Source organism: Pleurodeles waltl, chromosome 6 (assembly GCF_031143425.1).
Source record: "Pleurodeles waltl isolate 20211129_DDA chromosome 6, aPleWal1.hap1.20221129, whole genome shotgun sequence".
NCBI lineage: Eukaryota > Metazoa > Chordata > Amphibia > Caudata > Salamandridae > Pleurodeles > Pleurodeles waltl.
In genome coordinates, this window is record NC_090445.1 from 589,622,387 (window position 1) to 589,640,287 (window position 17,901).

The window sequence follows — 17,901 nt, forward strand, 5'->3', positions numbered from 1 at the left end:
TGCAGGAAGACCCTCACAAACATTGCATATGAAGAGAACTCTTACTAAATAGACCAAACAAATATTGAAGGACAAGTAGCCCTTAATTAATTATGGAGCTCTTCACATGGGGCTTGTCTTCATAAAAACAGGCATTGCTAGATAGGTATAGTCTGAGCCTTGAATCATCATCTATCAAAAGAACATTGTCCTGTTGCAAAGTAAACGTAGGCCTCTTTCCACCAGAGGCAAAGCAGTTTCTTTGTGGTCAGACTGGCCAGCAGGAGCGGCTCCTCTCTTAATCCCTCCCCACTACCCCAACCCTCACCCCGCAAAGCAAAATGAAATAACATGTTTATTATCATTCTATTTTTTAAGAGCCGAGTCTTGGGGTGAGGCCATAAGAGAAATGATGGAGAAGTGGTGTACACTGCTGTCAGTGCACATGTTGACATGCGCATTGACATTTCTCCATCCCAGCTTCATTGCTGGGTGGAGAAAAACAGCAGGCACAGACTTCCAGTCCTCCTGGGAGCGCAAAAACAACCCGCTCCGTCCAATCCCCACGCTGCTCTCATTGGTATTACCTGCAAGAGAGCAGCGTCTGGATTGGCTGTGAGGGAGTCTGGGAGCCGTGACCTGTGCGCGCACACGCCGGAAGAGCGGAGAAGGACGAGCGGCAGGTGTGTATGTGTGTAAAAAAATGTGTGTGTATATATATATATATATATATATATATATATATATATATATATATATATATATATGTATATATATAAAATATATGTTCGGTGGCATGTGCAGATACACATGCTGTGCATTATCCTGCCATCTAGTGTTGGGCTCGGAGTGTTACAAGTTGTTTTTCTTCGAAGAAATCTTTTCGAGTCACGAGACCGAGGGACTCCTCCCTTTCGGCTCCATTGCGCATGGGCGTCGACTCCATCTTTGATTGTTTTCTTTCCGCCATCGGGTTCGGACGTGTTCCTCTTCGCTCCGTATTTCGAATCGGGAAAGTTAGCTTAATATCGAAAATTTGACGGTATTGTTTGCGCTCGGTACCGGTTTAGTGTTAGCGTATCGACACCGATAGTAGAAGCGCTCCGGCGGCCCTTCGGGGCTTCCGCTCTTCAGCAGGGCCTGGTCGGCCCGACCGCGTCCATCGATGAAACTAATGGACCGGACCCCCTTCCGCTTCTGTCCAAAGTGCCACTCGAAGTATCCTTATACAGACCAACACTTGGTCTGTAATCTGTGTCTATCACCAGAACACCGGGAGGATACTTGTGAGGCCTGTCGGGCATTTTGATCGAAAAAAGACCCTACGCGATCGAAGAGCCAGAAGACTACAAATGGCGTTGACACCGAGGGAACAACTCGACGTCGAAGAGGAGGAAAGAATTTCCATCCTGGGAACGGACTCGGATGATTCTGAAAGTGAGCAAGCCGCGACGACGCAGAAAACAGTGAGTAAAACTGCCCCGTCCAAGACTCACACAAAGATCGTAAAGGCCAAGGGGATGCCACCGCCAGCAGGCCCATGGCTTAACCCATCGAAAAGACAGTGACCAAACATCGGCTCCGAAAAAGGCCAAAGACATGCCGAAGACATCCGACTCCGGTCGAGATTCAGGCTCCGAACAATCTCGACACCGAGAGTTCGACTCACCCAAGGTGAGAAAGGTTACCTCGGAACCGAAAGACTTTCACGGAAGCTTCGGTACTGAAAAAAGCGGCTTTGGAGCCAAAAAGAAGCTCTTACACGGAAGAGCAAGGACTTTCCGGCCAAATGCAAATTTGAGCAGGAAATAGGTATGGGGGAACCAGACCATACCCAAAGGAGGTTGCATATCCAGAAAGAGACTGGGAAAATACAAACTCTTCCTCTAATTAAAACCAAAAGAAAGCTGGCATTTCATGAGTCAGGAATGCAGCCGAAGGCAAAGGTGGCAAGAGATAAAACACCACCACAGAGGTTTTCACCACAACCTTCTCCACTGCATTCACCACAGCTGTTTTCGCCACAACCTTCTCCACTGCATTCACCACAGCTGTCCCCGTTAACAACACCCCAAATGCAGTCACCGACCCATACAGGGATGACAAAGGATGATCTGGATGCATGGGACTTATATGATGCTCCGGTATCAGACAACAGCCCAGATTGTTACCCAACAAGGCCGTCACCTCCAGAGGACAGTTCTGCGTATACGCAGGTACTATCAAGGGCAGCTACATTCCACAATGTAGCAATGCATTCAGAGCCAATAGAGGATGATTTCATATTCAACATCTTGGCGTCCAACCACACTTCCTACCAGAGTCTACCAATGCTCCCAGGCATGCTCAAGCACGCAAAACAGGTCTTCCAGGAGCCAGTAAATGGAAGGGCTATCACACCTAGGGTGGAGAAAAAATACAAACCTCCCCCAACGGACCCTGTGTTTATAACACAGCAACTTACGCCAGACTCAGTAGTTGTAGGGGCGGCAAGAAAGAGGGCAAACTCTCAATCATCAGGAGACGCTCCACCGCCTGACAAGGAGAGTAGGAAGTTTGATGCAGCGGGCAAACGGGTGGCAGCACAGGCAGCCAATCAATGGCGGATCGCAAACTCACAAGCCCTACTGGCTCGCTACGACAGGGCACACTGGGACGAGATGCAACACATTATACAGCACTTGCCCAAAGAACACCAGAAACGTGCCCAACAGGTTGTAGGAAGGACAAGCAATATCCAACAACCAAATAAGGTCTGCATTAGACTCTGCAGACACAGCAGCACGAACAGTCAACACTGCGGTAACCATTCGCAGGCATGCATGGTTACGAAGCTCAGGATTCAAGCCAGAAATCCAACAAGCTGTGTTAAATATGCCTTTCAACCAGGAACAATTGTTTGGGCCGGAGGTGGACACAGATATTGAAAAATTAAAAAAGGACACAGGCACGGCCAAGCCACGGGTACGCTCTACTCCCCACAAAGCAGAGGCACATTTAGAAAGCCACAATTTAGAGGGGGGGTTTCGTATGCAAACACCAGAACCTTCCACCTCGCAAACGAGACCCACCTATCAGGGACAATACCAGAGAGGAGGGTTTCGAGGCTCATATAGGGGGGGGGGGAATTCCAAACCCCTAAAACAAGTCAAACCAAACAGTGACTTCAATGTCACAAAACCCCAACACTTAACACCAGTGGGAGGGGGAGACTTACTGCATACTACAAAAACTGGACACGCATAACTACAGACGCATGGGTCCTAGCCATTATCCAACATCGTTATTGCATAGAATTCATAAATTTCCTACCAGATGTGCCCCCAAGAGCACACAATATGTCCAAACAACATTTATACCTGTTACAACTAGAAGTCCAAGCATTGTTACAAAAATAAGCAATAGAGTTAGTACCCAACCATCAAAAAGGAACAGGCGTCTACTCACTATATTTCCTAATTCCAAAGAAAGACAAAACGTTAAGACCCATTTTAGACCTCAGAACGCTGAATCTCTTCATGAAATCGGATAACTTCCACATGGTAACACTTCAAGATGTGGTTCCCTTACTCAAAAAGGAGGACTACATGTCAACATTAGATCTCAAGGAAGCCTACTTTCACATACCCATACATCCTTCCCACAGAAAATACTTAAGGTTTGTAATACACGGCGTACACTATCAATTCAAAGTGTTACCGTTCAGGATAACAACAGCCCCAAGGGTATTCACAAAATGCCTTGCGGTAGTAGCCGCTCATATAAGGAGACAGCACATGCACGTATTCCCGTACTGAGACGACTGGCTAATAAAAACCAGCACTCAACAACAGTGTCTTCTTCACACGCAATACGTTATAGAAACTCTACACAAACTAGGGTTTTCTATAAATTACCAAAAATCACATCTGCTGCCATCCCAAATACAATACTTGGGAGCAACACTCAACACACAAAAAGCGATTGCCACTCCAAGTCCACAAAGGGTACAAGCGTTCCAAAATATAACATTAAACATACAGCCAAACCAACACTACCAAGTAAGATTTGTAATGAAACTTCTAAGCATGATGTCTTCATGCATAGCCATTGTCCCAAACGCAAGATTACACATGCGGCCCTTACAACAGTGCCTAGCAAGACAATGGACACAAGCACAGGGTCAACTCCAAGATCTAGTGTTGGTGGACCGCCAGACACACTTCTCGCTTCAATGGTGGAACCCTATAAATTTAAACCAAGGGCGGCCATTCCAAGACCCAGTGCCTCAAGACGTGATCACGACAGATGCTTCCATGATGGGGTGGGGAGCACACCTCAACCAGCACAGCATACAGGGACAATGGGACAATCAACAAAAACAACTACACATAAATCATTCAGAACTGTTGGCAGTGTTTCTAGCATTAAAAGCATTTCAACCACTGAAAGCCCACAAACACATTCTTGTCAAAACCGACAACATGATGACAATGTATTACCTCAACAAACAAGGGGGGACACACTTGTCACAACTGTGTCTCTTAGCACAGAAAATTTGGCATTGGGCAATTCACAATCACATTCGCCTAATAGCACAATACATCCCAGGCATTCAGAACCAGTTAGCCGACAATCTCAGTCGAGATCAAACACACGAATGGGAAATTCATCCCCAGATCCTACAAGATTACTTTCTACGCTGGGGAACGTCAATAATAGACCTATTCGCAACAAAAGAAAACGCAAAATGCCAAAACTTCGCGTCCAGATACCCACACCCTCAGTCCAAGGGCAATGCGTTATGGATCAGTTGGTCAGGGATATTTGCTTACGCTTTTCCCCCCTCTCCCACTCATTCCTTATCTGGTAAACAAACTAAGTCAAAACAAACTCAAACTAATACTTATAGCACCAACCTGGGCTCGCCAACCGTGGTACACAACACTGCTAGATTTATCAGTAGTACCTCACATCAAATTACCGAACACGCCAGATCTGTTAACACAACACAAACAACCGATCAGACACCCGAATCCAGCATTGCTCAATCTAGCAATCTGGCTCCAGAGATCTTAGAATTTTGACATTTAGACCTTACACAAGAATGTATGGAGGTCATTAAACAAGCTAGAAAACCCACTACAAGACATTGGTATGCAAACAAAAGGAAAAGATTTGTTTACTACTGCCACACTAATCAAATTCAACCACTGCATGCTTCCGCAAAAGACATTGTAGGCTACTTATTACACTAACAAAAGTCTAATCTAGCATTCTCTTCAATTAAAATACATCTCACTGCCATATCTGCCTATCTGCAGATTACACATTCAACATCGCTTTTTAGAATCAGTCATCAAAGCATTTATGGAGGGACTAAAAAGAATCATACCCCCCAAGAACACCACCAGTACCTTCATGGAACCTTAATGTTGTATTAACACAACTCATGGGACCACCATTCGAACCCATGCACTCTTGTGAGATACAATACTTAACTTGGAAGGTAGCCTTTCTAATAGCTATCACATCACTTCGAAGAGTAAGTGAGATACAAGCATTTACTATACAAGAACCCTTTATACAAATACATAAACAAAATGTGGTTCTACATACAAATCCCAAATTCTTACCAAAAGTCATATCGCCGTTCCACCTAAACCAAACAGTGGAACTCCCAGTCTTCTTTCCACAACCAGACTCAGTAGCCGAAAGAGCCTTACATACATTAGACATAAAGAGAGCACTAATGTATTACATTGACAGGGCAAAACAATTTCGAAAAACAAAACAATTGTTTGTAGCCTTCCAAAAACCTCATGCCAGTAATCCTATATCCAAACAAGGCATTGCCAGATGGATAGTTAAATGTATTCAAACTTGTTATATCAAAGCAAAAAGAGATCTACCTATTACACCAAAAGCGCATTCCACTAGGAAAAAAGGCGCCACAATGGCCTTTCTGGGGTATATACCTATGACTGAAATTTGTAAGGCAGCCACCTGGTCTGCGCCTCATACATTCACAAAACATTACTGTGTAGATGTGTTAACAACACAACAAGCCACAGTAGGACAGGCTGTATTAAGAACATTATTTCAAACAACTTCAACTCCTACAGGCTAAGCCACCGCTTTTTAGGGGAGGTTACTGCTTACTAGTCTATGCACAGCATGTGTATCTGCAGCTACACGTGCCACTGAACAGAAAATGTCACTTACCCAGTGTACATCTGTTCGTGGCTTGAGACGCTGCAGATTCACATGCTGTGCATTATCCTGCCATCTAGTGTTGGGCTCTGAGTGTTACAGGTTGTTTTTCTTCGAAGAAGTCTATATATAGAAGAAATATATATATATATATATATATATATATATATATATATATATAATTTTTTTTTTTTGGTTAACCTACTGCTTCCCAACACTTTTAGAGTGAATGCACACGTCTTCACTTGCGCACCAATAACAGTTAGCTTGGTGCCTGCCCACTTTAACAGAGCAAGTACAAGAGACATCAGAAGAGGTCTGAGAAGCCACTTTGAGTATGTGAGAGTACTTTTCTTGACCGAAGCAGTAGGTATTTTATTGGGCTGAGGTGCCGTTTCCTTTATTTTTGAGAAGAGCCTTTCTTTTCACGTCTCTTAAGGTGCGGGTAGCTTTGTTTTTTTCATTGAATAGGAAACGTTGTGCTTGGACTTGGAAGGACAGGCTTTATGCGAGAAATGCTCGGCATGTTTTGCAAAATTTGTTTTTAGCTGATGCTCCTTATGCTGAGCCGAGATTTCATACTGCATGAGTCTATTCATTCTTAAGCCTGTAGCAACGTTTACTTCTTAAAACACCTATACTTTAAGTTCTAGAATGCAAACTAAAAATCTGAACTGAAACAATTAGTAAAACAAGTCTCTGGAAAAGTGCAGCTCTACGCAGTGTATCTACTTGACGATTTGTTTGGTTATTCTGGAGGGGGGCAATTGTAGATAATAAACGTCCTGCTTGGATTTGAAGTAGCGGATTTTAGAGGAGTGCTATGCATTTATTGGATTAGTAGTCTGTGAGGGGAAGATTCGCCTGGTGTAAATGGGGTCTAAATTAATATTTTTGCCAGGGCTGCTTGAAATTCCCAGTCCGGCCCAGCTGCTTCTGCTCGGAGGAATGTGCTTTTTTCCAATATTTACAGAGCTGCCACCTCCTAATCAACCCATACCTTAGCCATGCTTTATTGCATAGGATCTTGATTCCAGAGAAGAAACCCCAAGGGGATCAGGCTTACCTGCAAGGTTCTCACATAATAATTTTTCCTGTGCTTTTGGTTTCACCCTTTTGAGGTTGATTTAGACTTGAGATTCTGCTGCAACATTTATGCATATTGTGGGATTCTAATAATGAAAGAAAATATGCTTACTTGTAGTTCTCCATCATCGACATTCGCTCTCAAATGATAAATGTCACATCAGCCTCCATGTGGTCCAGTATAGTGTTTTCTCTCCCTTTGTGACTTGAAAAAGTTACCTCCCTCCCAGCTGTGCATTACGGGATGGATCAGCTTCCACGCCCCTTATAGCTTTAGGGACAGTTTTTCACTTGAGTACACTATCACCATTCTCTACCCTTTTCTTTTAAAACTTATGATTAGTGTGGTACCTTGAGTCGAATCTATTTTATGACAATTGATTTAGCTATGTTGAAAAATATGAATTATGTAAATGTGTCCCCTTAGGCATTATTTCCTGTTTCAGTAATTTCAAGATCAAGAACTTATTTGTAAAGATCTGTGCGGTGTCCGACACGTGGGGGTGGGAAAGTACGTTATCGTTTATGTATTAAATGAGTAGTCCACGATGAAGAGCAAGGATTACAGGTAATGTTTCCTTATAAGATATGGATCAGAACTACAGGGCTGATAGCAGTTCATAGACTGCTGGATTGGACAACGTAAATTAAATAACTACGAAAAGGTCAACAAAACTCTACAGTTTATGGCCCATTGTACACGTTGAATATCAGTCCCCACTGCCCTTTTTAAGGAATTATCTGAACGCTCTCATTTGCAGAACATCTGCCTGGCGGCCAGTGCATCAGTTTGAAACACATAACTTCATATTGCAACGAAACATTAATTCCTGGTTTTATGTACAAAGCCTGATATACTTCTATATCCTGCTAAAAGGTCAGCCTTATGTTGCATAAATCAATTCTGGATTTTATATCCTTGTATGTTCTTGGAAAAGAACATTTGAAAATGTTTATATCTCTAATGTGTTTGACATTAATGAATGTGTTACTAGCATTGCATTCAAGGTAATTGTCTATTTGTATGAACCCGTTATAAATATCTTTGACTGAATGAGGGACATAAGACTTCCTTTGTGCTAGTTACCATTAGAGATGGTAATTTGTCAAGTGATGTTGGCTTCTTGTGTAGGGTGCATGTCATCCTTGGACTAGTTCAAGGCATTGATCTGGATCAGAAGAGGTGAAGAGGGGCGGGTCGGGTAAGAAAGTCCAGCAGTTAATTGTTGAACTGGTCAGAGGGAGCTTGTTATGCTTGCTTGTATGGCTCTTATGCTTTCAGAGGCCACTTCTGACGTGGTTAGGCAGGGACACAGCTCGACTGGCCTTTTATTCCACTATGCATTTCCCCACCTTGATCTGGAGCCCTTGGAGGCCAGTTTTGAAAGAGCGGGGCTGCTCCTGGTGTCTCACTTTACCCAGCTCCCCGAGGCTTATTGAAGTAGGCACAAGGAGGCTTCAAGAAAACAAGCATTGACAAAGCCTATAGGTCTCACCTATACAAGGGCTATTGGCTTTGCCAATGTCTTTTAGCCATGTTGTACCAAAGCATAGCTGCTGTTCAGCATGGCTAAAAGTTGGTGGCATAGAGAAGAGTGGTGTGGAGTGTTGTAGAGTGTAATGGTGAAGAGTGGAATAAAGTGTTGTAGAGTGGATTGGCATAGAGTGGAGTCATGTAAAGTGGCGTACAGTAGAGTGCTTTTGTGTAGTGTTGCAAAGTATAGTGCATAGGGAGCAGAGGCATAGAATTCAGCAGCATACAATGCAGCATTGTAGAACTCAATGGTGTAGCTTAATGTTGCATAGTAAAGTGCAGTGGTGTATAACAGAGTGCAAAGGCATAAAGTACAGGCCCCTAGAGTGGAGTGATGCAGAGTGCAGTGTCATAGAGTGGAGTGATGTAGAATGGTATTAAGTGCATTGGCATAGAATGCAATAGTACAGAATAGAGTCCAGTGGCATAGAGTGGTGTTGAGTAGTGGCATAGAGCACAGTGGTGTTGAGTACAGTGGAGAAGATTAGAGTTAATTGGCATAGAATCGAATAGAATGGTGCTGAATAGAGTGGAATGGCTTAGAGTGGACGAGTGCAGAGTGTTTTGAAGCAGAGTATAGTGACGTAGAATTCAGTGGTGTACAATGCAGTGTCATAGAAACCAGTGGTGTAGATTAGAATAGTGCATAGTAGAGTGCAGTGATGCAGAGTGGAGTGGCTTACAATGCAGTGAAGTAGAGAGCAGTAGTGCACAGTAGGGTGGATTAGAGTGCACTGGCATAGAGTGGTGCAGAGTAGAGGAACATAGAGTGGAATGATGCAGTGTGCAGGCGGCATGGAGTGCAGTATTGCCAATTAGAGTGGCATGGAGTGGCATGGTGCAGAGTGATATAGAATGCAGTGGTGTAGAGTACAGTGTCGTAGAGCGCAGTAGTGCACAGTATAGTAGAGTGACAAAGTGGAGTGGCATAGAATGCAGTAATAAAGTGTAGAGTGTAATGGCAAAAAGTACAGTAGTGCTAAGTAGAGGGACACAGGCTACAGTGAACTAGTATGGAGTAGAGTATGCAGGGTGTGGTAGCACACTGCCATTACAGATAACACATTTTCAGTTGAAATGATAATTACATTTGCACAAACATACAGTTTTACTAATAAAACTATACAGCACACAAACTATTTGTGAAATGACATCACCTAGTGTATTGATATGTTTTGATCATATTGAAAGTTTTTGTTTAAAGCACACATCAGAATTAACAAAAATGTGTAATTTGTGCTTTCTGATATATTCAGAATTACTTGCAGTTCATTTAAATGTTATGTGCTTGAAAAACAAAACTTTAATAAACCTGGTATCCTGCACGGTTGTCACATAAATCCTATCACTTTGAAGTCGGAGAAAGAAAAGTAAGCACCATGCTCACTCAGTAGACAGCCAGACGTTTGTCTTTGAATATACATTAAACGTGACAAGATAAGAACAAGATTTACAGGCCTGTTTACTGAAAGGAGAACTAATGGAAGAATACAAGGAGAGGTAGAGTTGCAAAGGCTTTGCTCCTTAGGAGGGACAAACTCACGCTGGACAGCCTGAAACACACAAAGCCAGCAAATATCCAGAAAATGAGTTACAAACCCAATGGGAAGCACCTGCCAGAATGCATTCCCAGGGAAGCTTTCTGAATGTTCCCAAAATGTTGTTAGCAAACCAGGACAGCTGCACAGTCTGGTAGGCCTTGACCGAAAAAAGACAGTTAGGTGGCAGCTTGGATGGTGGTGGGGGGGGGGGGGGGGGGGGGGGTGTTGGCAGTATAGAGAAAGCGATCAGAGAGCGAAAAGAGAATGGATGGATTGAGATTGATACACGAGGAGACAGAGGCATATAGGTTAATGAAAAGAAAGGTGTATATGCCACCAAGACCTGATTGAGATTTTAGTTTATGGCTAGGTCATGACTGCTTTCAAAGGGTGTTAGGGGAGCCTGGGAAAGAGGTAATATAGCTAGGGCAGTAGTTGGTTGCTGGTGTCTACTTGCCACTCACTACACAGTCTGGAGAAGGATGCTCAGGTCCTACTCTTTCTCTAATCAGTGCATTTGACCTGAAGAGCCATGCGCTGAACAGTTTAATGCTGAAAGCAAGTGTACTGTAACGTACACATGCCTTCTTTTCCCTCTGTTTCTGTCAGCTTCTAGTTACACAGTGGCATTGGTGACGAGCAGCACATCTCCACGCTACTATATGCCAAGCCAAAACACTCTGGCAGCGTAACGTTGGATGGACATTGGGTATTTGCAAGGCCTCGACGTGCTTAGATCTGTGGTCATAGAGGGGTGGGGGTCATCTATTATGAGTTTCGAGACTTCAGGGTTTCTGTATTCAAAATGTTTTCTGCTGTACGAAGTCTTGTTGGGCTCCTTTGCATTGGCAGTGCCAGTAGGTATGACTTATAACTGAAAGTCACTGTCGAGTTCAGTCACTGGCGAGTTGTAGGTACTTTGTAACTCATTATACACGCAGTCTTTCAGTCGTCTATGAACTCATAATCTGTTGCTTCAGTCTTGCATTCGATCCCCTACAATTAAACACATACACTCAATGTGCATATACAAGATACATTAAAAATTAGAAATAAGGATAGAGCCTATATGTGGCAATCATATGCTTGCAGTGATCGATACATTCAAAATTAAATATCGAATCAGTGGCCACTTGGGAAGGCATTGTGCATAGTCTAGGCCACCGTGTAATAAGAGGCATGTTGGCTTTATCATATGTTTTCATGGTACGCCTCATAATATTTCATAACAGACTAGACCTCTGGCATTAGACATGCCTTTTTCTAAATGGACCCGTTAGGCCTACAAAATGTATCATTGTGTTGTCTCCATAACCAAATCGTGCCTACTGCTTTCAGCACAGACGTCTCCTTAAGCAGCCATTCGGTGTACGCGCAGTCGTGAAAATATGCATAAAATGACAGTCGGCAAAAAAGTACATATCCCCTCGTGGGGGCCTAAAGGAGATTCACAGTGTAATCTTCTGCCCATTAGAGTTGGTTAGCGAGACTAACCAACACAAAACCCTTGCATAGTATAGAAATTGCCATCTTACATACAGAAAATTACCAGTCTACCCCCCTAATGTTCTGCTCTAAACGGCCTATTGCCCTGAATATATGCTTTCCATAATTAATATTTTGGGGCCCACTGCCCTTTTTGTAATATTTCACAACAAATAGACTTGCCTTTATCATCAGCTTGTCATAAAATGGTATACAGCTGCATTCCCCAAAACAATGTGCAGTTTGAACAAGGATTATCACAGTGTAAATATTTTACCTCCAGCTTTTGTGAAAGAGATGATTCAACCCTCACCAAATACAGTAATCTGTGAGATTTCAAGTATTGAAGTAGGTCTACAGGCTCTAGACCTGTGTGATAACAATAAACAACTGACAGCTGATTGCCTTTAACATGGCTTTTGCAATATGAAAAGCCGACCTTTCTTCCTTTGCCTTGGCAGTTCGTTAAATAAAAATATCAGTACTGACTACCGGTTTACCGCTGTAATCAACTCGGTGCTATTGTGTTGAGCTTACGTTTTCCCGTAAGGCAAACTTGCAATAGAAGCACTATTGTTTAGAAAGTTTTCACGTTTTGCAGGTGTATGCAACCTGCATTTAACGTGTATATTTGGTTTCCCATGTTAAGGAGGCTTGAAGATGTACTTGTGTTAGTCAGATAAATACCTTCCCAAAATACTTTAAAATGAACATCGGCTTGTGTATACAACTTAATTAGTTTTGTTTGGGTGTAAACCCTTTGTTCCCCAAAAATGTATGTTGACAAAAGATTGTAGTGCTTATCAATCATTGAATTGAGTATACATGCCAAGTTTAATCAATTCACTTCTAGCTGCAGTACCTGCCAAACGTATTACTGTGCAACCCTGCCTTGTCATACAACATGAAATGTGGTTTAGAAGTAAAAACTGCTTTGTTGTGCATTTGTAGGTAGGTGAGATTGCCCCGTTTTCGTTATGGAGACCCACCACACAACAAGATCAGAAATAAAAAGTAGAGTTCAACAGTATGGTTTCTAAAACCTGTGCTTTTTGTTTCTTTTAATGCAGTGGATGATCTCTCTCCTCCCTCTTCCCACACAGGAAGGAAGAGGGAATGGTTCAAGGTGGAAGACGCCAGACAAGTCCTGCAGTGCCATAAACCTGTTCAAGCCTCATACTTCGAAACTCTCCGGCAAGGTCGACTGGCAAACAACGGCACGCCGTCATTGGGCTCAGCATACACCGCTTCCAGTCAGAGCTCGCTGTCCGATATCAGATGACGGACCGTCTTCAGGAATCTGAAAACCATTTTGGATAAGACTGAAAAACCTGCCTTTCCTGTACCCTCCTTTCTCCTTGTCCCCTTTTAAACCTGCCCCTGTGTTGGGCAAGACACAAGCAGGAGCCCCGCCAAAAGCAGTGTTTGTTGAGAATGTTGCAGTTTAGTGCGGAATGGAATGTCCCCCTTCTAAGGGCACCCTGGCTTCCCATTCCCATTTCTGCCCTCTCCTGAGGATGATTTTGTAAAATAATTATTTGTGCATGAAATGCCCCTTCACCACATTATCCCAGTCCCGTGTGCTAGAAAAATAGAAAAGTATTACCTCTACTCTACCTGGCCCCCTTAAAACGATATTACCAACTGCTATGGAATGCAACTTTTTTGAGCGCCTAGATGCCAATTTCTAACACCTGCACCACCTCTGTGTGAAAATAAAATAAATTTACTCTATTCCCTGTTGCCACCTGCTAGAGTCCTTTCCATGAAACTCGGAACTTGGCATTCACCTATTGTCTGAAACAATCTCCTTCAGGCATGTTAAGTCCAGAGCTCCACCATTGACTTTACTCCCGTTTAATTTCGTGCTGGCCACATATCCCTGCCTCATTCCTCCACTTCTAGATATCTGCAACTGGCATCGTTAGTATTAAACACAGATGAACTGGGCATTGATTTCCCACACAAGCCCACCCATTCCATGTTTCAATTTTGGTTGATAATTTTGATAGATAACTTTTCATGCTCTTAGTCTTGAACATTGCATTAATAAGGCTCCAAATGAAACTATAGTAAGCCCTTCGTTCTATGCATCAGGGCAGGATATGAGACTCGGGATATTGAAGCTGTCTTGCAGACCTGGCACAGGATAACATAGAAAACCTAAAAATATGTAAATGCCTTTCATTTTTTTAAATTTGTTTGTGGTGAGACATCCCCTTTATATGCTTTGCTATTTTATGGCTCTTTGCAGGTGCTGGCACGATTGAAATACGATCTACAGCGAGTGTTAGCATGTTTGGGGCCCTTATCTGGGGCCAGCAAGGGAGTTTGCTCTTCCTTCATTTCTTGGTGCTGCTCGTCATTCGTTTGATCTCCATTAGGACTTATAGCTCCATTGCAGGGCCACGGTGCATCTCCCAAGGGGAAACTGGCCTCCTGATGGCGGGGTCGGAATTCTAATGTTGTATATAATTCTGAAGGCACCACATCCCACTGCAGACCTATGCACGTGCACACCGATCCAAGCCTGCTCTCGATACAGTTCTCACGGTGTACATGCAGCACTGCTTCTGGCGTCATTGCCTGAGGTGCTTTTTTTAATGTGAAATTCATGGTGTCTCTTTGCCAACTGTAATTTGGTCCTGTGTATGTTTGTGCGTGTGTTATGGTTGGTGGATGGAACGGTATCTTCAGTTTGAAAGGAGGAGAGTGGTATGCAAGGGTTAGCTAGAAGGAAATCTGGTTGTTACAGTGAAGAAGAGTTGTTGCCTCCCACACCTCTTTCTTCATACATGCTAAGGGTGCTGCCATATCTTTCATGAGAACAATGGGCATGTCATCTCGCATCATTCAGAAGCTAGTGTTATTGTGGGTTGAGTAGCATGCTAAGAAATTGCTTTTAGTTACTAGGAGTTTGTTTTCCTTCACACGATCTTAAGGTACACAGTTTTTTTTTTTTTTTTTAAGTGTGAGGACTCTAAAACATGTGAAACCAAGGTCCCACTGCACACATGTACTGTCTGGAACGCTGTGACTTGAACAGCCAGCCAGGTGGTCCATACTGACAACCTAAGACATAAAATACATTTTTAACCCACCTCCCAAGGATGGCCATACCGTTGTTTTACAATATAGATGCTTGGTTACTTAGTATTACACCTCTGACAGATTAAATCCTGTGATGGCATAAGAGCAAATGGTAAGACACTTGATTCAGGCAAGGGATCTCAGCGTGATGTCAGGCTTCTCTTTTTGACAGCTCAAACCAAACTTCACTGCTTACTTTAGCTACCGACGACTATTGAGGTTCTATTTGATGCTAGTTTAGCTGTATCTGGAGGTGTACCAACTTTTTTTCAGTGAGCAGTGTAGATAGTTTCATACTTTTAAAGACTACTGTAGGCGGGAGTGTAGGTTGCATAGCTCACCCTACCCCTATTTACTCCCTGCCACTGAAATGTTGAAGCATGCTCTCCTGACCTCCATATACCCAAGATCTGTGATGCTGCAGCTAAGCACCTTGTAAATGTAGAAATAATTTTCCTGTCTAAGAGCGCAGAGATGAGGGAGGAAGATGAAGTCTGTTTCGATCCTATTTACTCTGCATGGAAAATGGTTGTGCCCTTATGTAATCATCCTTTCTAAATAGTTCCTCATCTCTGTTTAGCCCTGCACCATAGTTTCTACTGTGATTATGGGCTTTACTCCTAGTGAAGGTTTGCAAAATGAATTCTCTCAAACATCTAACTGTTAAGCAGTATCTCACCTTAGTTATGATGTATTAAGGCCTGTTTAATATTTATGGATACTACTTTGCCGGAATGTATTCAATTTGCTTTATTTACTCCCACACTCTTGGTCCCACGCACAGGTTACATTTACCCTTCCTTTAAATATGACTAACCGAGTTGCGTCTATAATTTGGAGTCAAGCACACCCCTTTCTTTGAGGAAAGTACTACAATATTCTGTCCGCACAATATATTAAACAATACTGGAAAGAATAGGTTGCCTAGGAAAATTGGAGTAATATTGCAGAAAAGCTGCAGACACTCCACAATTTCCATATTTCGCTCTACTGAGCTGTTGAGGCCTCTTGCAGTGTCACTTAGTTTTAGGCTTTCCGTATCAAAATACTCGAGGTACTCGTGGTATAGTGCTGCTTACAAGCCTCCCCTCACTTTCCCCTCGGCGCACTGCTGTTTGAATCCATTGTGGTACCGTGTTGCTTGATAATTTGTATAGAAGTTTTCAGACTGTCCTTCCCACAGTCTAGGTTCTTCTGGAAGTGATTAAAGGTGCATGTGTGATTTCATGTTGGGAGTTTCCATTGTAAATTGTCATGTAGTGGAAGGTCTTTTGAATGCAGGCTCATGTGGCATAGAACTCTATGCACACTATTGGCACTCTGCCTCACGAGTAAGATGACGACTCCATTCTAAGATGTGCATGTTTCTACACCAGTCAGAGAGCACCAGATACTCACCGCCTTAATCCTTTTTGTTGATTGTGTGTGGAGGGTTTCTGTAAGTAGGGGTGATTGTTCCCTAACCTTTCTTCCTCTTATAAAAAATAGCATTGAAAGGGTAATTACAGCCTTCTCTGTGATACCAGAAAGGACTGCTGCTGATTTTTCCATAATTAAAAAATAAAAGTCCATCCTGGAACTGCTCCCGACCTGGTCTCCCCACCTGTTTTTACTGGGCTGTGAAACAGAAGTGTTTAATATAGGGTAGGCTGTTGTTCGTTGACTTGCTAACAGCTTTTTTGTTTTTGGGTCAAGACAATAAACTGTGCCAAGAACGTGTTTTTAACTTGACTTGCAGTGCTTATTTGGGTAGTGTGAAAAAATACTGAATGGTGCTTCAGAGGTATGAGATGAGAGCTGGAAAACATGCCAAGTTTTTATTATGCTATCCAGTGTGTCTATGCTATAAAGGTGTGTCAAAAATTGTATCCACACATTAGAAACGATGTTTACACTGTGTAACATGGAATTTTTTTTTTCTTTTCCAAAAGTACCATAAAACTGAAGCAGTAATCAGAAGACAATTGATGAAAGCAGAAGGTTCTGGTTATAGTGATGCTATTTATTGTCCTCATTTACATCACTAGTTCTATTTTCCAGCTGGTCTATTGTCTTGGTACCACAGCATTTTAACTTCCTGACTCTAGGAGTAAGCTTATCTAAGCCAGGCCTATGTCCAGTGTTTGGCATTATCATAGAGCATGGAAGCCCATTTTCAATGCCATCCTCATGGAGTTAACTCGAAAAAGGATAACCATGGCTTAGACAACCGTAGTGTACTCCACCTTTATGTAGTAGCATGCAGCCGTGAATATGTTCTAGCTAGTGTCCATATGCCAGTGGTAGCTTCACTTTCCGTTTAACACCCATTTAGGTTCTGACAGGAAGGACCTGATAAAACACTAGTATCAGTGTGACTTTCCCACAACTTCCAGTCTCTCAGTCTGCCAAAGGAAACCAGCACCTCTATACCACTGTCTTCATTCTTGCAACGAATCCATAAGTCCAACAATACTGATTCAGTATCTGAAGAAAAACATTGTCTAAATATAGAAAATGTGAACCTCACCTGGCAATGGGAAATACCTTTGAAGCAAAAGGAATTAAACTTAAAATAATTATTTTGTATCCTAAGTATAAAGCATCAAAAATGCTCTGCTCCAATAAATGATTGGCCTATACTTCAAGAGAAAATCTATTTAATTCATACAAGGATGTTTATGATAATTGTATTTGTTATTTCATCATGTCCATGCCATTGAAGTAGAAGCCATGTTATATGCCTCTCTTATATGATACGTAACTATGTAGGAAATAACTCATCCAGACCTTGCATATTAAGGTACCAGTGAAGTACTGTGCCTTTAAGAATTCAAGAACTGCCGCCTTCCCTTCATGCAGTGGTCAGTCATCCATATATTTTTTCAGGGCCAGCAAAGTATCAATAATCTCATTTCTTTACTGATGTTTATTTTTGACTGGAAAATTGTTTTTGGTCAGAGGTTTTGTGCTCACCGGACACTTTTGAGTGTTTCTCTTAACATCTTTTTTGTA

The 17,901-nt window shown here is 42.5% G+C and overlaps 1 protein-coding gene across 2 annotated transcripts in view; it reads left to right on the forward strand.

Annotated features, from left to right (window-relative positions):
• NUDT3 (nudix hydrolase 3) overlaps positions 1–16,633 on the forward strand; it is a 255,460-nt gene extending 238,827 nt beyond the window's left edge. The window contains exon 5 of one of the 2 annotated variants that reach the window (XM_069238841.1): positions 12,888–16,633. In XM_069238841.1, the coding sequence (XP_069094942.1) occupies positions 12,888–13,099 (212 nt within the window). In that variant the 3' untranslated portion in view covers positions 13,100–16,633. The remainder of the gene's footprint in view (positions 1–12,887) is intronic. The other variant, XM_069238842.1, reaches the window with a different exon arrangement.
• The last annotated feature ends 1,268 nt before the right edge of the window (positions 16,634–17,901 follow it).